The 24355-nt window shown below is 33.1% G+C and overlaps 1 protein-coding gene across 8 annotated transcripts; it reads left to right on the plus strand.

Moving 5' to 3' along the window:
- Nucleotides 1–8289: 8289 nt before the first annotated feature.
- LOC141667610 (uncharacterized) lies at nt 8290–13407 on the plus strand. 8 transcript variants are annotated; one of them, XR_012552689.1, is made up of 7 exons: nt 8290–8465; nt 8610–8675; nt 9082–10012; nt 10211–10362; nt 10826–11027; nt 11223–12228; nt 13049–13407. XR_012552689.1 is itself a non-coding variant. In XM_074474165.1 (6 exons), the coding sequence occupies exons 4-6, from the start codon at nt 10253–10255 to the stop codon at nt 11349–11351; spliced, it is 441 nt and encodes a 146-aa protein (XP_074330266.1). In that variant the 5' UTR covers nt 8290–8465; nt 8610–8675; nt 9082–10012; nt 10211–10252; the 3' UTR covers nt 11352–13407. The 8 variants fall into 8 exon arrangements, 2 of the variants coding, with proteins under 2 accessions (XP_074330266.1, XP_074330267.1); XR_012552690.1 differs by having other exon boundaries at nt 11223–11885; XR_012552693.1 differs by having other exon boundaries at nt 11223–11547; nt 11676–13407.
- Nucleotides 13408–24355: the final 10948 nt, after the last annotated feature.

Raw genomic sequence — 24355 nt, forward strand, 5'->3', positions numbered from 1 at the left:
CCCAGTTCAATGTTCGAGCTAGGATTCCAGATTATGATTGATCGAGCTAGCAGGAGCTTATTGCAGTAGTGAGATAGTAAGGTTGTAAGAATAATTTCATATCAGTTGTAAATTTAATTAGTTGGGAATTTGGTGTGTTGTGATAAAAGTTAAGGTTGTGGCTTGTTTTCATACTTTAACCTGTTGCGATCCGTGGTTATGTAAAGCAGGGTCATTGCAAATAATATTTTCTATACAGGTTTATATATTGAGTATATGTTGTGGACCCCAAACCTCTGACCCGGGTTTGGAGGGCGCCACATAAGTGAAAATGGAACTGAATTCAAGAATAGCTCTATGGAAGAGTTCTGCAAACTCAAGGGGATAAAACAAGAGTTTTCTGCTCCTGGAACTCCACAACAAAATGGAGTTGTTGAAAGAAAGAACATAACTCTAATAGAAGCTGCAAGAACCATACTAGAGGAAGCAAGATTGCCTATCTACTTCTGGGATGAGGCTATGCAAACTGCTTGCTTTACACAAATTGAAACATTGATCAACAAGCATGAAAAACACCATTTGAGATGGTGAAAGGAAAGAAGCCAAATTTGAAATATTTTCATATATTTGGTTATAAGTGTTTTGTTCTCAAAACGCATCTGGGGCAGCTTACCAAGTTTGATTTGAAAGCTGATAAAGGAATTTTTGTGGGATATCCATTGTCTATAAAAGCCTTCAGAGTTTACAATCTAAGAACAAGGACAGTCATGCAATATATTCATGTATCTTTTGATGACAAAAAGATAACAGGTCTAGAAGATGCAAATGACCATGAAAAATTGAGATTTGAAAATGAAGTACCTTATGCTAAACTTTTAAGTCCTGACTCTAATACATTAAATCCTAATATCACTCAAAGCTCCGAGGTTCCACAAAACAATGGAAATTCTTCTGATACGGAAACATATGTTGAGGGGGAGCAACATGACTCAAATCCAGAGACTAATACAAGTGATTCAACTTAGGAAACAACAATAGAAATATCATCAGACTCATATTCCTCAAATTCTGATGAGTCAAATACTGATAACAATGGGAACACTGATTCAGGGGGAGCATCAGGAAACAATAGTGGTACTAATCAAGGAAATAACAGATAATTCATGGATCAAGGGGGGGATTCATCTTCTAGAAGTCAACTTCCATCTGTAAGAAAATGGTCTAAGTCACACACACCTGACTTAATCATTGGAAACCCTGAAAGTGGTGTAAAAACAAGAAAACCCACTCAGAATGAATGTCTCTACCATTCTTTTCTATCTCAAACTGAACCTAAGAAGGTTGAAGAAGCTCTGCAAGATGCTGACCAGGTCACAACAATGCAAGAGGAACTCAATGAATTTGAAAGGAACAAAGTCCGGACTCTTGTGCCAAGAACAAAAAACAGATCTATAGTTGGCACAAAGTGGGTGTTTAGAAACAAAACTAACAGTGAGGGCATTATCACAAGGAATAAAGCAAGACTGGTTGCAAAGGGTTACTCACAACAAGAAGGCATTGATTATGATGAGACATTTGCTCCAGTTGCAAGGTTAGAAGCAATAAGAATCTTTCTTTTCTATGCTGCTCACAAGAAGTTTAAAGTGTTCCAAATGGATGTGAAGAGTGCATTTCTAAATATAGAACTTGAAGAGGAAGTTTATGTTGAACAGCCTCCAGGGTTCATTGATCCAAAGTATCCTGATCATGTCTACTTACTGGATAAAACACTCTATGGACTGAAGCAAGCTGCAAGGGCCTGGCATGAAACACTTGCTCTATTTCTTCTAAATAGTGGTTTCACAAGAGGTATAATAGATAAAACTCTCTTTTATAAATACCATGGTAAGGACTTTTTAGTAATACAAATATATGTTGATGATACCATTCTTGGATCTACTAATGATAAACTCATTGAGAGATTTGTAATGCTAATGTAGTCCAGATATCAAATGAGTAATATGGGAGAACTGAGTTATTTTCTGGGGTTATAAGTTAACCAGACTGATGAAGGAATCTTCATAAATCAATCCAAATACACCAAGAATTTACTCAAAAGATTTGGAATGCAAGACTGCTTAACTGCATCAACTCTCATGGCCACTGCAACCAAGTTAGGTTTAAATACTGGTTTTTCAGTAGATATAACTAAATACAGAGGTATGATTGGCTCACTCCTATATCTGACTGCTAGTAGACCTGATTTCATGTATGCTACCTGTCTCTGTGCAAGGTTCCAAGCTGATCCTAGAGAACCTCATTTATTAGCTGTGAAAATAATTTTTAAGTATCTCAAAGACACCATAATTCTGGGATTATGGTATCCTAGAGATTTAGACTTTAAGCTAACTGGATATTCAGATGCTGATTTTGCAGGATGCAAAATAGACTGGAAAAGCACTTCTGGAAGCTGCCAATTCCTTGGTAGCAGATTGGTTTCTTGGTATAGAAAGAAACAAAATTCAATTTCCACATCAACTGCAGAAGCAGAATACATTGCTGCAGGAAGCTGTTGTGCTCAGATTCTATGGATAAAGAATCGGCTGCTGGATTATGGGTTAGACTATTCTTTTATTCCTATATATTGTGATAATCAAAGTGATATTGCAATGATAGAAAATCCAGTGTAGCATTCAATGAATAAGCACATCAGCATCATATACCATTTCATAAGGGAACATGTGGAAGCTGGTACAGTAAAATTAGTCTTTGTTCCAACAGGTCAGCAAGTAGCATATATATTCACCAAGCCTCTCTGTGAATCCACATTCAGAAGATTGGTGAATGAATTGAGAATGATATAAGTACAATTTTCAAACTCTTATAACTAAGTCTGCTGATATTTTTGAAGCATGGTATCTTATTATGTGTCAATACTTGCTAGATACTGATTATTGTGCTAAATGTTTGATGCCATGATAACATGCAAATTGTGCTAAACGATCTTATGTGAAAATTGCATGTTGAACTACTGATTATGCTTATAAACTCTATTATTAGTTAAACTTGCTTTGACTAATAGTTTATTTCAGTAGTTGATAAATCCTGATAGTTATGATTACATGCTGTTAATGGTCAAATTTTGATTGACTATTTTGATAAAAATACTGTTTAAATCAGCATTGTAATTACAAGGTTGGAGTTCGCCTCAGATGGAAAATTTTCATGGTTACAGGTGTTTACCGTTGAGTACGGATTTTGAACGTTCGTTTAATGCATAACTTTATTCTCGAGAACTGTGCATATAGTAATACACATTTACATGATTACTTTTTAAGTCAATTGTATATCGCCACGTATCCTATTAAACTGCACGTGACTAAATTAGTGGAGAAAATTGTTGTATAAAATCAATTTTTGATTTTAGATGATACTTTACTTATCTGTGTTATCCTCTCTTCGCTACTTTACCCTTCTGAAAATCATAAACTCTAAAACCCTAAATACTGTTCGTAAATCTTTCTTGGAAAATTTACCATGACTTCACCTGCTGCTTTTAAACCATTTGATTATGGTGGGGCAAAGTTTATGACTAACAACTATTCAGCTATCCTATCTAACAACAACATGAAAGTTGATTTTCAAATTTTTCAGGACTTTCTTAGATCCAGTGAGATTGGGTTTGCTCTCACAGCTCCACCCACAATCTCTGGTGACCGGATGGTTGCTATCTGGAGGACGGGAGTATTTGATGATGGAGGAGCTAATAGATCTCCAAGCCTTGTATATGAATTTGACAATACAACAAGAATAGTAACTCCTCAAACTGTAAGGGATGCATGGCAGTTGCCTACTCATACCTCCTACTCAAGTTTGGTAGGTGATATTGAGATGAGGAGATTATTTACTGAGATTGGCTATGACAAGGATTTGAAGAACCTTGGTCAATTAAAAAGGAATGGGCTAAGGAAGGAATGGAATTTTTTTCTTTGATTGTATCATAAAGGCTTTCAACAACAAATCTTCAAATTTTGATGCCTTGCCCATTATGACACAACATATAAGGTACTCTCTAATTTATGGTTCACATTATGATTTTGGTCGAGTAATTCTGTCTTTTATTGGTAATAGGATAAATGCTGACATAAATATAGTATATTATGCTAGATTCTGTTAGTTGATTTTCAGTGCTTGTTTTCCTAATACCCCCATTCCCTCTAATCAGATAGTGTTAGTGTTTAAGTTGACAAAAAGGGCTTTTTCCGACTTAATTTCACAAGATGAAAAGTGGTTGAATTTAGCTCCTTTGAGATTACCTTTAGTTGCAAAAAACTTACTTTTAGCAAGGCTTCCTGAGACTTATGGTTTGCTTAATAGTCAAAGTGCTACGCTGCAGGAAATCACCATTGGAAACCCCCCTGTAGCTCACCTTAGCACAACAACTCAAACACAAACTCATCCACAATCTCAAATAGAAGCCACCTCAGGTGTCTCTCAAAAGACACTTGTTGTAAAAAGAAAGAAAGACTTGGTAAAAAGAGCTACAAATCCTATTGTAGCTAAGTCAAAAGACTAAGCATCTCAAGTTCCTCATTCTTCAAAACCTTCAGAAATTGTAAAGAGGAAACTTGTACTTGCTGGATTAGAATCAGATTTAGATGAGGACAATGCTACCTTATCTTCCATATTTCCAAACCTTTCGTCTGATTCTTCCCTAAAACTAGTTGTTCCATTAACTGAAAGAGACACAGCTATTGATACTAATGCAAATCCCATACCAAAGAGAAGAAGATTGGTCAAAGCCTATTACAATCAGCATTTGCTCAAGCTTAAATAGAAAATTGCTGAGGAGACAAAGAGTTCATCAGATCTAAATTCTGACATCCAGTCTACTGTTAGGCGCTTGTAGAGCTGTCTGAAACTCCAGTCATGCAATATCACAAGAGAGCGAGGAAGTCTCTCATGAGAAAGTAGAAGCTAGTGTCAAGATACTGCAAGGAAAAGAACTTTTTCCTGGATCAAGCACACAAGAACATGTATCTCAAAGGGGTACAACAGCTACATCTTCTGATCCAATCCCACAAGAACCTGCACCTCAATGTGGTGCAGCAGATATTGAAGAACAAGAGCCTCTGATGAAACTGCTCAGGAGTCTATTACTGCAATTGTGGAGAAGAGTACACAAGAACCTGGTTGTCAAAGTCATCCAGAAACTTCTGATTCTTCAACTACATAAGAACCATTGCATTAAAATTGCAATGCAAGCCTTACTCTTGTTGTAGTGACTCTTATTATTGATGCTGAAGGCAGAGTTCATCCGTCTCAACTGTCTACTGATATTTTATCAGTACCATAACTGAATGTTCGCATGGAATCTGCATCTTCAGATTCACAAGGTATAAACACTGTTATTATTTTATCTGCATTTATTTTAAATACCGATTTAGTTCTTTAGCATTTATTATATATTTTTCATGATATAAATCATGTTGACATGATTAATTCTAGACCTTATTTAAGGACTACCTCTAGTTGTATGATCACATATTACCCTTCTTTAGTCACCTCTTATTTCTGTAGTACAATCTTTTTGAGCCTTTTTCTGTGATATGTGTGAAATGATTGAGAGAAAAACATAATTTAAGAGAGGAAGATCCTTCCTGGAAAAAGGAGAGGTAGATGAGAGATAGGATTTAGTAATCCTTGTGAGGAAGCTCTGACTATTAAAAGTCATGAGATGTATGGTGTGAAGAGTAGTGAGACTACTGTAAAAGAATAGAGAGATTAAGTTTTATTTGCTATTGTTTGCAGGTGCTCAGGGTACTAAAGGAACAGATGTTGAACAACGGTCTGTTGAATCTCATGAAAACTCTGATGTAACAAAGGCTATTAATCTCCTTGCAAGTCTAAGTACTGATACTTTCTTGCAGTCCATACATTCTACTATTCCACCACATGAGACAATCCCTGTTTTTGTTAAAAGAAAATCCATTTACTCTACTTTTCCATCACCTGAGGAAATCCCTGTTGTTGCTGAAGATATAGTAGCACAACAGTCCATTCATAAAGTTTCATCCATTTCAGACCACCACAGTATTCTACAGGAACTGAGCTCCTGGAAGTTAATCTTGAAGCTCCAATTCATTTATCTACAATACTTGAAGATGTGGAGTTAATTGTTGAAGGTGTGGAAGCTTCTGAAGCTACTGGATCATATACTGCACCAATTTCTCATTCTATTCTACATGCTGAAGCTGGCGATAAAGTTCAGCAATTGGTGCAAGATCCAGCTGCTATTAAAGAATCTAATGATGGTAAAAAAATTCATATATCTAATGTTATTTTAGATCTTGAGGATGATCTTTTCTTTCTTGAAGATATGCTTATGCATGTGAGACAACAGAAAATAAAAGAGTTAGATGCTAAGAAGAAGTAGGATTATTCTGATAATCTATGGAATGCTCATTGGAAAGATGATACATATTCTATTTCTTAAACACAAGTTGTTGCACATCTGGAAACAACTGAACAGAAGATTACAAATCCTGATGTACTGAATCATCTGAAAGCATCAACTTTATTTGTCAGATTCTTACACACACCTCATGAAGCAATTACTACTCAAATAAATCAGATCAAAGATTTATTGATTGCTTCAAAGCTACTTACTCATCACGAAATTCAGAAACAAATTTCACCAATAGTTGTCAGACAAACTGCAACTGAAGCAAGTCAAGCTAGATTGGAAGCTAAACAAGCTCAAATGTCTGATCAACTTACAGAAGTACAGAATTCAATGGAGTTGATTCTTTTTCTACTTCTTGGTGATGATGCCAAAAAGGGGAGAAAATTATTAAATCTAAATGCAAGCGGCTGACATTGACAGGTACTGATGATGAAAATCCTGATGGAGGTAATAAGGGGGACATAAGGAAAGCAAAAGGAGAAGAGGTGAAGAGCTGGTTGGAGTTAGTGGTTTATCAAAAGCAATCACTAGATTTCAGTCTAGACAATGAGGAGAAAGTAAGAGGAATGAAAGAAGAGTCGAAGATTTGACTGTGACTAGCAAAATGCAACAATCTTCACAAGTCACAACTGCTGCTGATGAAGATCCTGGTATTCTGGAGAGAGAAGCTGGTGCCGAAGCAAGTCAATATCTTCAAACTCTGAAACTTAAAGAAATAAAGGCAACTCTGTTCTACAAGGATCCAAAGATTCAATTATTTGACTCTGAGGTGAGTAGAAGAATATTTGCAAAATAAAATCATGGAGTTGATCTTGAACAGGTAAGGTAGATAGAGGAACACTTCAAAAATTTTATGAAGACAACAAATGCTGATATTGCTGTTATTTCTCAAATACTTTATGAAGATGATCCTTCTAACAGACCAACCAAAGGTATATTTATAAGGGAAATTAGTCAGGCAGAAGATGAAAGATCTCTCAGATCACAAGCTATTGGAACTGCTGACAACAAGCTTAAAGGAAAAGAGAAGATAGAAGAAAAGTCAAAGATTTCAAAGCCTAAAGCCAAAGCTGTTACAAAGAAGAAGTCAGTATCTAAGAAATCTAAATCTCAAACTCTGATAGATCCAATCTATACAGTAGTTCAAGCTCATGATACTGAAGAAAAATGTGAAGAAGATTAGAGTTCACTTCTTTTATTGTTGCATTAACTTGAAGTAAAAAAATAGAATTGAGCCGAGTTTTATGCAAGTCGAGGTAAGCTGGACTTTTTTTTAAATGAATTGAGTCAGGTCGAGCTTTATAATTGAACGACAAGTGATACTCAAGATCAACTCCTTGATTAACAAGCTAAATACGAGTTTGATCACTGATATTTCAAGTCAAGTCGAACGCGAACCATATTATTAATTAATAGTAATACCTCTTGATTCGACATATACCATATTTCATGACTTAAAAATCAGTTATGTGGGCCATGTACATCTAGTTTAGGAGGCCAAAAATTTATATACCTAGCCACCGACCTTAAACTTAAAAAATTAATATCTTGATACGAACTTAGGTTGTCAAATTAAATATTTCGGAGTTAACGTTAAATAATTAATCTAATTTAAAATCTAGTTCCGTCAAGTAACTAAATATAATATAAAAAATAAATAATCTACTCTTAGGATTCACACATCAAAATATTAATATTACTATTATTATTATTATTATTATTATTATTATAAAAATTTAAAAATTAGGATGAGGAATTACATGGTTAAAACAGAAATTTATTTAACTTAAAGAGTTTAATTTATTTAAAAAAATTATTATAAATAAATGTTTAGCGTTTACAGGGAAATAAACAAATGTGAGGAAGTGTATAAAAGGAGACAAGGAGGCGGAAAGGCCGATGATCTTTGTAGGTAGGATAAGAACAGGAGAGAGAGAGAGAGAGAGAGAGAGAGAGAGAGAGAGAGAGAGATTACACATACATACGTACTTATGTTTGGGATGAGTATGAACAATTAGTTGATGGATTTGATTTGGGGGAGGTAAATCTCTAAGCTGACCAAATACTTTTAAATTTTTATCGTTAATTCTTATACCAGTTGAGCAGAGAAGCTTTGTTTTTTAAATGATAGATGCTCAAATCTATTTATTTGTTTTAATTTTGATTTGTGCTTTTTCATTTGTAGATTGGCTGTGCAGTGCTCAGGGTAAATGCTGACCAAGCGGGAATTTCTATCGGAAGCTTTTATCCTGTGGGGGTTTAATTTTTAAGTTTTTAATTGTTTTATTTCTTCTTTATATACCTATTGAGTAATATGATGGCTATATGATGTATTTAGGTTCTATACTTGATTTCATATTTCACCACCTAGCTCTGGAAACTTTTTATGAATAATGGTCAACTTAATTGAAAGCATTGTTATGTTGCAACATTCAAGGAAAACGTAAAATTAATTGAGAACTTCTTCTGTTGATGATTTTTTTTTAATTACCTATAACTTTGATCAATATTTGAAACTACCTTGATGTGTATTCGCTGCTGTTACAGTTATTCATATAGCTATTTTTTATTAAAGTTCTCGTCTTGTTTTAACATTATGTTCTCAATTGCCTAATTTTTGGACTGTCAAGTTCTAATTACTCTTCATTTTCATTTAGCACTATGGTTAATGGGTACAAGATAGACGTGGCTTGCTTGTGATGTGCCTTCTGCTAGATCAATTTTTTGGCAGGCAGTTGTAGCCATCCCAAATTCAGAGGAAACTTGGCTTGCTGCTTTTAAGCTGGAATTTGATAAGTTGGAGTTCGAAAGAGCTAGAACGCTTCTTGCCAAGGCAACAGGAGAGACGGAAGTCACAGCATGCGTGCATATGAAATCTGCCATAGTTGAGTGGGAGTTGGCAAATATATCTGAACAAAGAAGGTTACTTGATGAAGGGCTGAAATACTTCCCTACATTTTCCAGACCGTGGCTGATGCTTGGACATCTAGAATACCGACTCAATCGTTTGGATCAAGGTAAGGAAGTGTATGAGTCAGGTTTAAACAGATGTCCGAATTGTGTTGCACTCACTCTGGCTTTCACTAGCAAACCTTGAAGAGAAAATGAATTGATCGAGCAAATCTAGGGCTCTTCTCACCATGGCAAGGATAAAGGGTCCTCAGAGCCCTGAACTCGGGCATGCGGCTGTGCAAGCCGAATCCAGGCACGACAACAAGAAGGAAGCTGAGATTCTGATGGCAAAGGCTTTGCAGGAATGTCTTAATAGGGGAACTCTATGGGCTTCTTCAATCGAGATGGTTCCACGTCCTCAACGAAAAACCAAGAGCTCAGATGCTCCCTCATTTTAGCTATAAGCTGTTTTGGCATGCAGGAAGGTAGAGAAGGCCAGTACTTGGCTTATTAGGCCAGTCCGGCAGTGACGCTTGCACCAGATATTTGGGGATTTCGGGGCTTGTAAGGATGTTTTGAAAAGATACATTGCTGCAGTACCAAAACATGGGGAGAAGTGGCAAGAAATATCAAAGGCAGTAGAAAATTCCCACCAGCCAACAGGAGTCATATTGAAGAAAGTAATGGTTTTAAAGGGTATGTTCTCCATTGCCGAATTTTTGGACAAGTTCTAATTACAGTCTTCATTTTAATTTAGCTCAGCACATCAATGAAATTTCATACCAATGAAAATACCATAGTCACATTGAATTTTCACCAAGTTCTTTAAAAAATCAAATGTGGTGACTCGGTGATTAAGTATTCCAAATCCTTTACTTAAATCTCTTGTGCTAGGAAAAGCCTACGGATGTGAAAGATGGAAACAATGATTCTAGAATGCCGACTACATGGAAACAGATGTTTTCAATACAGGCTGCGCTCAAGATGCTTGGTAAAATCGAAACCCTTGGCAATATTCCGGAGTTCATTGAGAGTGTGATAAACAGGTAGGATTTTAAGAAGTTATTTCTACTGTTATAGTTGTAAGGTCGTTTTATGCATATGCATTGTTTAGTTTAAGTTTATAGCATTTTGTACATAATATAACACTAACAAATACATTACAAACACTAGAAAGCAATCTGCATTCCTTCAAAACTTCACACCACAGATCTCTTCCTTTCTTCAGTAGATGCTTAATCAACAACAGGTCACTTTACCAAAACAGAGATTCACAACAGTTTACACCAGCATAAGCAGACATAGAGTTACAACTGGAAACACAGTAACAATACTAATACTCCTGTTTTACTATAACCACTAAAATCGACTACATATGTAGAGACGAGCTTAATCAACATTGTTTACACGAGTACAGATGTTCATCTGTAAAGTAGCATCATACAGTATGAAGTGGTCATACGATCTTTGTTGTTATACTTCACTTGCGTGAATACCCCGTTCCAACAGGGAGGTGCAGTGCACCTATGCTTTGCAATCTTTTCATTGTGTAAAATTGTGGGGCCAGCTTTGCAAGTTGCCCGGGGTCGACTTTACTAACCACTGTCATTACACCATCTTGGAGATCATTGAAAAGTACCCACCTTGGTGGTTTCTCGAAGCAGAGAGAGCTCTCGTGGAGTTGCACGACCTCCAAATTTCTGGCTGTGAGGTAGGAGTTCCCCCCTCTGTACCTAGCACAGTTCAGAAAGAACCCTGAATTTAAAGACTTCATAATTGCACAGACTTCCTCCTCTTCTCTGCCTTTCTTTCCGTAATCTGATTGCACAGTAATACCGATATTCTCCATGATACCCTGAAAGTGATCTCTTAATTGGTGTGCCTTTTGCATTGCTTTCTCGTTCAGATTATTGGCATTGCACCAGTCGGAACTGGAACTGGAACTGGAACTGGAACTGGAACTGGAACTGGAACTGGGACTGGGCACAGCTTTCTGACTGGTCACAGCGTTTCTCCATCCTTCATACAGTCTTAGAATATCGATGTGGTCTCCACAATGGCTTACAGTCTTAACATTTCTTCTGTTTGGATCTTTGAAGAGAAACCGATGAACACATAACATGGAAGCTATGGTTGACATTTGCAGACTGCAACCATAATCCTCTGAGGCAATTATGGATTTGGACAGCATCGGGTCGAAAGGTAATTCCGCCATACAGCTGCCCAGCATGGTAAGCACAGCTTCCTTATCCAGGGCTTTCAAGTAGTAAATGTCATCAATCGCGTTTAGCACCTTCTTGATTGGCGGTGGGGTTAGAAAGCTGAAGTTCACGATATCAACAATGCCGTAACTTTTCAGGAGTAAGAGATAGTAGGTAAGGGGCTTTTCAAATTGGGCGACTGGGCGTACTGATGTTGGGGGTTTTTCGAGCATGGCTCTGGGAACTTCGTGAACTGAAGAGCCCGGGAGATACTGGGCAAGGTGGCTGGTGAAAGCAGGGGAAGTGATGACCAGAAGTTTTAAATCTCGACGACTGGTGCATACGAGTTTCAATATTGAGATGACCAGGTTAGTAGAGAAGTTCCTTTTATGATAGGAATTGATGACGACAATCTGGAAGCCTATCAGCTGTTTGTTAGCTATGATCTCTCTTAACAGAGCCTCGTTCGTGAAAGATTTTGTATTAGCTCTGATGAAAAGTGATGAAGTGACGGGGGCAGGGGAAAGAGAGAGGTCGTCGGGCTGTACGATGGCCATATTGAGGCCATCGGAAGGGAGTCTAGCCCGGCGAATAAATTTGCCAATATCTATGGACTCGGAGAGGCAAGCAGAGGTGTTGGATATTATAAGAAATTGGTTCCGGTGGACTTCACTGAAGAAGCTAGTTAGCTCGCGAAGTCTAGGAGAAAAAGTGTTGTGCTTTTCCATGATACTTTATACGTATTTATCTCTGCACACATATTTACAACATTGATTACAGTAGAGAAACACACACACAGAAACACACATATCACATATAGAAACACACACACAGCCACATACACACATATATTGAAGCACACATACTGATTTACAACAACATTGATTACCGTATAGAAACACACACACACAAACACAGAAACACACACACACACAAACACAGAAACACACACACACAAACACATACACATATAAAAACACACACACAACCACATACACACATATATTGAAGCACACATACTGATTTACAACAACATTGATTACTGTATATAAGTGCGCGCACACACACACAGAAACACACACACACAGAGAAACACATACACATCACATATAGAAACACACACACAACCACATACACACATATTGAAGCACACATACTGATTTCCAACAACATTGATTACCGTATAGAAACACACACACAAACACAGAAACACACACACTCATACACAGAAACACACACATATCACATATAGAAACACACACACAACCACATACACACATATATTGAAGCACACGTACTGAATACATACACACATACAAACACACACTTTATACATGCTGATACTTAAAGATGCATAAAGATACAAAAAACACAAAAAGATTGCAGAGTAAGAAGAATTGGTGTATAGGGCATGCATCAAGATTCTAATAATGAATTATCTGTGTGGGTACTTACTGGAGATACACACATACATATATAAACACATGATATAAAACACTTAAAATTCAAAATTTACTCACATTATGTGCAGACTATTCAAGAATGGGTACCATTTTACAAGAAAGAACCAATGGGTACAGATGCATTTTGCAAGAAAGAACCAAGATAAAGACGATCAAGAAAGAAGAACTAACAGGTGTTTTGCAGAATTATACGATTGAGAACAACAGAGAACTGATCAGGTGGACAACCGCAGAGAATTGCTCCTGTTGACAACAGCAGAGAGGGGTTTGTTATTATTGTCAAAATAGAGATAGCGCGGAAAGAATTATTTGTGTTCTTACCTCGGTAATTTAGATGACTTGATGACTATATGTAATATCTATGTTAACTGGGTAATAGCTATAAAGGTTAGCTACATTTAATAAAATTATGTTATTATTATTTTTACATATATATTAAAATTTTACATATATATGAAAATTTTATATGTTAAAATAAATTTAGTAAATATTTAGTTAAATACAAGTGAAAATATGATATACAATGAAAATATATTAAATATAATAGCATTTTAATATATGTATATATTACTATTGAAATATAATAATATATTTAAATATAACCATACATAATTAATAAACATTACTTGTAATTATAATCTAGATGAAGACATTGTCAAATAAAATAAATATCTTGACCTTAAATTTAACTATGGTAGTTTTAGCTTACATAACATTTTCTAATATTGTACTCGGTTTTTATATATTGGTCGTTTAATTTTTCTGCACACATTTTAAGGTCCTTTGACCGGATAGTAAAAATAATTATTTTTAAAATTTTATTTTTCTGCATAAAAATACATAACTTATACTAAAATTCACAAAAATAAATTTTTAGAAATAATTATTTTAACTACACAATTAAATCACTTTAAATTACGTGCACAAAAGACGAACGACAAATATATAAATACAGAGGGAGTAGTTTCAAAATTAAAGTTGTCTTTTTAATAATACTAACTTAAATTTCGTGCGATGCACGGATTTTTGTTAATATTTAAATTTTTTATTTATCTCGTTATATTATAATTTAAAATATTTATATAAATATATAATAAAAATTATAGGATAACATGTGATCGTAGTTAGGATGATAAAAATATTGTATTTAGTAGTTTAACAATTTAGTAGTTTAGCGGATATATAACACTATTTATTTAGTTTTTTAATAATTGAATAAGCAGTGGTTCTAATTTAGTAGGATAAGTAAATTATGTGTGTACTAATTTAATAATTTAGTAGTTTAGTGGATATATAAGACTATTTATTTATTTTTTAATAACCAAAATTATGGGATAACCATTGAATCAAATTATACATCATTTTGGTAATTATAGTATACTAGTTTAAATCCCTTGTAGTGCACGGGTTCCCGTTAATATTTAAATTTTTTATTTATCTTATCACATTATAGTTTCAAAATTATTTATATAAATATATTATAATAATAATAAATTAAAAAAATAATAATAGGATAAACTGTGATTGTAATTTAGTAGGATAAGTATATTATTTCTAGTAGTTTAACAATTTAGTAGTTTAGCGGATATATAATACTATTTTTTTATTTTTTTAATAATAGAAAAAGCCACGGTGTGTAGTATTTTAATAATTTAGTAGTTTAACAAATATATACCATTATTTATTTATTTTTTTAATAATCAAAATTAGAGAAAAACCGTTGAACAAAATTATATATCATTCCGGTTATTATAATATAGTAGTTTAAAACTCGTGCGATGCACCGGCTTATTTTAATATTGTTAATTTTTTAACATTATATTCTAAATTTGAATTAAATTGATAGTGTGTTTTAGTTGAAAATGGTTATTGGTTGATAATAATAATTAAATTTTTTTATTTTATTTTATTATATAGAATTGTGCATGTTATTTTTGAAATACAAGTGAGGTTAAATTGAAAAAATAGAAAATGTTAAGTGTTTTATCTCAAGAAGTTAATTGGTTGGTTATTAATAATTACATTATTATTACTCTATTCTAGAAAATAAACTTGCACGTGATATTTTTGGAGAATTAGATGTTTTAATCGTAAAAATAGAAAATATATTGTGATTTAGTTTAAAAGGTAATTTATATATATTTGAGATTTAATTGAAATACATTTTTTTGTAAAATTATTTGGGAATTTACCAACTTATTAAAAGATTTGCAAAACCACTATGTTATGACAGTGCATGTAATTTAGTAGTTTAGTGGATATATAAGACTATTTATTTATTTTTTAATAACCAAAATTATGGGATAACCATTGAATCAAATTATACATCATTCTGCTTATTATAGTATACTAGTTTAAATCCTTTGTAGTGCACGGGTTCCCGTTAATATTTAAATTTTTTATTTATCTTATCACATTATAGTTTCAAAATTATTTATATAAATATATTATAATAATAATAAATTAATAAATAATAATAATAGGATAAACTGTGATCGTAATTTAGTAGGATAAGTATATTATTTCTAGTAGTTTAACAATTTAGTAGTTTAACGGATATATAATACTATTTTTTTTATTTTTTTTAATAATAGAAAAAGCCACGGTGTGTAGTATTTTAATAATTTAGTAGTTTAACAAATATATACCATTAATTATTTATTTTTTTAATAATCAAAATTAGAGAAAAACCATTGAACAAAAATTATATATCATTCCGGTTATTATAATATAGTAGTTTAAAACTCGTGCGATGCACCGGCTTATTTTAATATTCTATGATTTTTTTATTTTAATTTACATTAATTTTTTAACATTATATTCTAAATTTGAATTAAATTGATAGTGTGTTTTAGTTGAAAATGGTTATTGGTTGATAATAATAATTAAAATTTTTTATTTTATTTTATTATATAGAATTGTGCATGTTATTTTTGAAATATAAGTGAGGTTAAATTGAAAAAATAGAAAATGTTAAGTGTTTTATCTCAAGAAGTTAATTGGTTGGTTATTAATAATTACATTATTATTACTCTATTCTAGAGAATAAACTTGCACCTGATATTTTTGGAAAATTAGATGTTTTAATCGAAAAAATAGAAAATATATTGTGATTTAGTTTAAAAGGTAATTTATATATATTTGAGATTTAATTAAAAATACATTTTTTGTAAAATTATTTGGGAATTTACCAACTTATTAAAAGATTTGCAAAACCACTGTGTTATGCCGAAAATATTTGCAAAAATATGATATTGCTTAATAGGTTGTATTTAGTTTGAATTGTGTAATTTTTCTAAGTTAGCATTTTAGATTGCATTCTATGTTACATTTTATGTTGCAAATTATGTTACAAATATGGTTATAAAATTGCAGAACTTAATTTCATAAATATTTATAAGTTGCAAACGTAGTTGCAAAACGGTTCCTAAATTGTAAATCTTATTTTTGCAAATATTTTTAAAAAATGATAAGATTTTCGCAAAAAAATAATAATTAAAACTTGGGTGTTTATGAAAACGATCTTGATATTATAGTTTTAAAAATTAATTGATTAGTTATTATTGCTTGTAATATTTTTTGAACAGAGATGTTTTACTTAGAAATATAGAGAATATAACATTTTTTTACTTGAAAACGACAATTGGTGTTTTAATTGAATAAATTAATTGATACATCATTAGTAATAAAAATATTATTAAATTATTATGACTGAAAACTGTCGAAACAAAATTTTTAACTGAAAGTAATTGATACATCATTAGTATAAATTGATTAAATAATATTAAAATGTAGAACAAAAAGTCACAAAATTTTATTCTTATTTATAAGGTCTAAATTTTAATCTTTAATCAAGTCTAGATTGAATTTTAGAAGTTCAACCCAAATTAATCTTTCAAGTTCTTTCTCCTGATCATAAGTTTTCTAGCTTACTCCTTTCATTCAAGCAGACACACGACGGGGAAGATTAGCAATATGTTTAGTTTCTCGAATGTCCCTTGTTACTTCCTCTCTCTCATTCAATTCTCTATATTACTTTTTGGGCACGCTTTTCAATATTCGTTTAAAGTATAATTTTGTTAAATTAAAAAAAAAATCTGTATATAAATTTTATATTTAAACTTTTATTCAAAAAAAATTTATTATGAAACTATACTTTATAGAAGTCTCGAAATACGTATAAAAAGCAAACGTAGATAATCCTTGATACGGAGGGAGTAAATTTTAAGAACCAACTAATCTAAGTGCCTCGTGTAGCTTGGTTAGTAGCTGGCAATACATATAACTGTTTTATCGAAAATCAAAGGTCGGGGAAGGGTAATTATGTAAAAATAATATAGCAAATCTATAGATTTTAATTATGGGTAGTTATGTAATTTCAGTAAATACGGACTGATCGAGGATCAAAATTTTAATGTTTCGTGTATTATAATATAGTATAGACTAGTTTTACAACCCGTGCGATTCAAAGGTATTCATTAATATTTTTATATTATTTAAAATTATAATAAATTTCTTTTTGGATTATTACATAATTAGTATATTTATTTATAAATAATAATATGAATTTTTATTATTGGCGGATTCAAACTTAAATATTGGATAGTTTATAAATAAAAATATAAATATTTGTTGGTGGTGAGATTGGAACCTGGGAGTTTTAGTATTATATAAATAATAATATAAGTATTTGATGTTGACAGGGTTCGAATCTGGGAGTTTAAGTAGTGTATATTGTTTCACGATTTGAATCTAACGGTCCTGATAACTTGATTAAAAAGATGTGACGGTCATAAATGGGAATAAGCAAACCAAAACAAATCAAATTATGTCCTAATCCGGATATCATAATATAAATATAGATAGTATAGAAGTTATTTGGAAAAGAATCAAATTAGTACATTAATTACAAACAAAAGAGATATTGAGCAAATTCATCGATCTACTTGGCAACCATTTTAATGGCTGTTTATAATTTTGTGCTTTTATAAAAATGTCACCCTTACATAATTTATATTTAACGATTTTGTAGTTATAATTTTACCCTTTTATATAAAAAATTCCAAATTGTCACACTTATATTCTAGTTATATATCCGTTTTGTTTCTAGAGAATCTTTTGATTGAAAATTTAAAATTATTAAATAATTATTTAAAAAAATTAAAAGTTACATTTTAAATAGATCAAATGTACTTTTCAATAATACAAATTGTTTTTATTTTTTCATTATATAATATATATCTATTTTATTTTTTAAATATATAATATCTACAAATTTCACTTAATATAAAGTAAATTTGACTAATCAAAAGTCAAAATGAACTTGTATACGGGACTATTAGAAATAGGTAGAATTTTCTAACATTGGGAATCGAATTATGAAAATATCACCCCTTTATAATTTATATTAAAAATAAAAATAGGAAGAATCACCTTTAAAAAAAATTGAAAGAATCTGGAATTAATCAACTCTTAACCTCTTACTAATAAAGTTCACAACTCATTATTAGGCTAACTAAACCTTCGGGTTCATTTCAAAAAATTTATTAGATTAACCGTATACTCTCTATTTATTCTATTCTTTTTTATTAGTAAAAAAACACAAGTTCCAGAAAAAGTCATAATATTTGTATTAATGATATTTTGCATTCGGCTAAAAACTCAACAGCATCAGAAATTAGAAATTCAAATATGTAAAAAGAAAACGGCGTGAACATGTTAATTATTTTTGCACGCCCGATCTTGTCTCAGGCTTTTGTACCTCCTTAGCCAACTACAACAACCCATTTTTTTATCGTATTTAACCTTGAGCACTATCTTCGGTACGCACTGGCAGTGTACTTGAGATTCAAGTGCCCTGATCAAAATCTAAAAAAGTAACTTATTAAATTTTTAATTTTTTACATCAAATAATAAAAAAAAATTTATAAATAAAATATAATAATTAAAGTACAAAAATAATTTTATTACATGATAAAATGAACTCAATAAAACAGTTATACATGTAAATTTTAATATGTTATGCAATATTTTAGAAATTAAATATTTATCTTAAAAAGATAAGTTATACAAGCTCAATTTACAATTGAAATTATTTAAATGTATACATGTATACATTTAAAGATAAGTTACATTAAATATTTATACGAGAACATTGACAGTGATTTACAATGCAACTTTGTTTTTAAATAATTTTTATATTAGTCTTTTTAAAATTAATGTGACTTATTCAAGATAATAATTTAAAATTATTTAAATGTATAATATTTTTCAATTATTTTTCATTTACAAATTTTTAACATTAAAAAAATTTATTTTTTTACCTAAACATTTTTTTTTCTACTTTAGTATACATTTATATACACCTGTATATAGAAAAATGTGCCCCCTCATATCGAAGGACCCTGTGCGGTGGCACCCGCACCAATCGCACACCCTCAGGCATGGCTCTACGCACCGGGTAAACTCAACGGGCTCACACAATAGATTCCAAACCACATGAACCAATGTAAACCGCATTTAAGCGACATGCTCTGACTCAGGAGGCATAGTCATAAATTCTCCACCTGTGGGATTCGAACTTGTGACTAAGAGAATAGTTATCCCCTTTTAATCAACTGAGCCAACCCTTGCGACAGCCCATTTTCGAATCCACTCAAATGAGAAATTCACGTTAGATCAACATAATTATGTATTCCTACATTGCAGCTATAAACTAACACATCAGTTGGTGTTATAATCCGAATTTTGGGGACGATGGAGGAAAACCGTTTTAGCTCACACTATATTATAGTATGTATATTAAGTTTCCGAGTTAATATCCAGGGTATACATACCAAATGAGTGTATATAAAAATCGTTGATTTTCGAAGAAAATCAATATTGCAAAACGACCTTATTTTATAAACTATCGAGAAATATGAAATTTACATTGCGATCAAGAATTTAAAATCTTACGAATAAAACCCAAGTACGAGGTCGTTGTGCAAGACATGCCCATATATTAACAAGACTAGGTCAAACTGACAGCCCTAAGATTAAGTTGTATGAAAATCAATATTTTTATTCTGTAATTGTATTCCTTGAGTCTTTAAAAATGTTTAGTAGATTAGACTGGGGGATTTTTCAGTGAACAGTTTCAAGCTAAGGAATAAACTCTGGAAGAAGATCAAGTCATGATCATGCCGCAGAGAAAAGATGTAGAAGCCTGGAGTTGAATAATGTTGTTCTATGAAAAATGTTTTAAGTCAAGATATCGACAAGTCACATATCAAAGTATATCGAGAAGTCATTCGAGAAGTTCAAAGTGACTTATAGAGAAGTCCAAAATGACTTATAGAGAACTCTCAGAGATATCGACAAGTCAAATGAAGATGTAGAGAACTGGAGATATCGATAAGTCATTTCTGCATGTAGAGATCTAAGAGATATCGATAAATCAAATGAAGATGTAGAGAACTTGAGATATCGACAAGTCATTTCTGCATGTAGAGATCTCAGAGATATCGACAAGTCAAATGAAGATGTAGAGAACTGGAGATTTCGACAAGTCATTTCTGCATATAGAGATCTCAGAGATAGCGACAAGTCAATTTCTCATATAGAGATCTCAGAGATATCGATAAGTCAAATTGTGTATATAGAGATCTCAGAGATATCGACAAGTCATTTATACATGTAGAGATCTCAGACATATCGACAAGTCAAATATACCTATAGAGAACTCACTTAAATTTTAACAATTGTAAGCACTTACATTTACCCACTAAATTACTACTTCAATACTATAATTAAAATACTGACCAAAAACATATTTTGAATAAATTCAAAATATTATCAGAATATAATAGTCAATCAGGGTTTGACCATTATTAGTGTTTAATTAACTACTGTCAGGACTTGTTAGTCAACTCAAGTTTGACCAATGTTAGGCACAAAGCATGCGCTAATAATTCACGCAAGTATACGCGTTCGCAAGTAATATAGAATGATTTCTAGTTCATTCCCACAGAGACTCTGATTACTTATATTTAATTAACACTTACTCACCAATGTATGATTATTCTTCAATGTCAAGACAATAACAATTAAGGATGATTAACTAATATTAACTATGAGAATTAAACACTTAAATTAACAACACTAAACACACATGAGATCCTAACTTCATTACTACTTCATTTAAAAGTTATTGTTATTACCCTTAGCATGTAATGGTGATGATATTAATTGAATAACACGAAACTGATAAACGCCAACTTTCGTTGTGCGAGTACCATTCTACCAAGCATCCACAATTAAGATAGAAGTTGAATAGGCATCAATTATGTTGAGACCCTATATGTCTACATAATTTGACAACATAACGATTTAAGCACAAGTTATTCACGATGATGACACAGGGCAAGTAAAACTGTTAGAGTTACCCACTAATCATGCATACAATACACGAACCTATGCTAGCATGGCAAGTTCTAAATCTCAAGATTCATTGTCGCTTCACAAGAGATTAACAGGCTATCTTACATGTTCGTGATGCACATAAGACGAATAAGCACAATCAATGCTAGATATCATACAATCACCACATACCAAGGTATTAAACAATTAACTAAAGAAATTCATAGTAAATCCGCTAGAATCCCATGATCACAATTAGCCCATAATAGAACTCATTGTCACCATGGGTTCATATGAAAGCATGATAATAACACAACGATATAAACTAATAAAAATACTTAATAAATAATGAAGTACGTCACAAGAGTATTAAGGTTAAAAGTATAAAGAAAACTAGCATCCACAGTTACAATGAATTTAAAGAATCACAAGATAAATGTTTCCTCTTCTTCGTTGTTGCATGCTAAAATAGTCTTCTCGATCTTCCTGCCTTCTCTCTCCACTAACTTGTTGTTGAAAACGTCTTCCAAGATTGTTTATATAATGACCCACAAGAACCAGCGCTAACAGAAGCCCAATCGCACTCGAATTACAAATTCCAGATTCTAATTTTCCGCACCCAGGCGGCCGCCTCCTTCTTCCAGGCGGGCGCCTGCTACCAGGAGGTCGCCTGCTCCCATCAGGCGGGCGCCTGCAACCCTTCTGGAAAAATCCTTGGTTTGCTTCTGTTTTTGCTGAGTTCTTCACTCATCTCCCCGAGACTGATCCCAAACACTTCCCTTAGCTTATTTTGATGAAATTCACCTATCTAAGCAAGTTATACCCTAAAATGCAAAAATACTCAAAAACGCGTCAAATACACAAAATACTCGAGTTCAAGACACCAATTCAAGCCGTTATGAGCCGCTCTAAGTGATATAAAATGCCACTTATCACACCCCCAAACTTAAATCGATGCTTGTCCTCAAGCAGCACAAACTCAAACTCAGAATAAAACATGCATGAATGCAACTATATGAATGCAGCGATCCCCATCGCGATGACTAAACCAACCAACACATGACATATCAACAAATGCAATTAGGCGACTAAAGATCAATCAAATCATGCAAGCTAACATTCAACTAGAAACGTGGTGTGTGCGAATGCTTAACAGATATGCTTCGGAACTAGATCAATCATCATAACTTAATTATTCTTAAGTCAATCACAAGCTTATAGGAAGAATATATTCTAGACACAAAATGACTTATAACACTACAAGATTTTTGGAGTTTATTACGGAATCATGCTTTTATTCAACACATAAACAAATGCTTATTTGATCGTGCAATGAGTGAGGTCCACAAAAGACTTATGCAATGGTACCCATTTAGCGAGCGTTAGGTTAGCGGATCCTAGACTATAAAAGCCTTAGGTCACTAGGCACAAAGTCCCCTAAGAACTTAATAACTCGAATACCAAAGAGCTCACTCGTGATCAATTGTGCATTAAACCATATTTTTTCCTTTTTTTTCTTTTTTTTCTTTCTTTTTTTTTTTCAATTTCCGAGCAAGTGCGTTTCGCTCCATCTTGCTCAACCCTAGACTACTCGTATACAATACGAGCCGGCTACTAGCCATTTGACGCCTAGCCACAACTAGCAACGAATTCCAATTTTTATCTCCAATTTCATCTTTTCATGCCTTTTATCATTAAGAGCCTATCATGCATTCTAAGCATAAACAATAGATTAACCTCAAAAACCATCAAACCATGACAACCATCTAGTCCTTACGCATACTCTAAGTCTTAGTGGAATTACAAGTGTTTCTAGCATACATGCCAACCTAACAAGATTCAACATCACTCTAACGCTATCACTACATTCGGATCGATATCGTATATTAATCGATAAAGCAACACAAAGGGATCATGGTATATGCATGAGCTATATGACATGATAAATAAAGCTATAAAATAATAAAAAAACTATATAAAATAAAAAAAATATGGCAAAAAATATGCAACTATATGAACTAAACTAACATGAAAATGCAACTACATGACACACACATAAATATGTTCCTTAACTACCACCTCCAAACTTAAATTTTTTACAGTCCCCAGTGAAGGTAATAGAAAGGAACACATGGTATACCTACTCAGATGAATCATCATCATCATCACCCTCAGAGGGTGGAGTGTCAGGAGGTGGATAAGCAGAATCCTCAAATGGGCCACTGAATGTCAGCTCCAAGGCCTCTAAATGCAGTCCCAAGTGCTTGGGTGAGCTCCTGCGCAAACCGACTCCGCGACTCATACATCGCATCCATCCTCCTGGAAAGCCTCCTGTACTGGACATCAGCTAATCCTGAACCATCTCCTCCCTGGGCTCTCGAAGAACCTACCTCTCCCTGAGCCTGACTGGACCTAGCCATGGTAGCACCAGTTGCTGGAACTCCTCCTGGGAGGCGATATCCCAAACCATGTGACTCAGGCTCTCCACCCGTCCACTTCTGCATTGCATTCAATATCGATGAATCAATAGGAGCGGCCGGCATCTGCAGCTGCTCATAAGAAGGCCACTGGACTCCAACTGCCTTGCAAAGCTTTGTGACAATAGAGGCATACGAGATAGAGTACTGCGACTTCCCCCTTAAAAACTTTAAAATCCCTTGGTAGATGAACTCACCAAGGTCCACATAATATTCCTCATTCAGAATCCCCCATAACAACCTCGCTCTCTCCACTGTAACCTCATGTGCATGCGAAGAAGGAAGAATATTAGCACATATGAATGCATTTCATGCACGAGCATACCTGTTCATCGCGATAGCAGGGAAAGAACGATAATCGTTGGTTCCCCTTTTAAACTTCCACACTGTGCCTGGCTGACAGAGAGTAGCAATAATCAAGTCCGAATCAAAATCCTCAGGGGCCTTTTCATTCCAATTCTCCTCCCGTGGTTTCCTTTGTCGCTGCTCAATAACACG

The sequence above is a fragment of the Apium graveolens genome, chromosome 6, assembly GCF_009905375.1.
Source record: "Apium graveolens cultivar Ventura chromosome 6, ASM990537v1, whole genome shotgun sequence".
Taxonomy (NCBI): Eukaryota; Viridiplantae; Streptophyta; class Magnoliopsida; order Apiales; family Apiaceae; genus Apium; species Apium graveolens.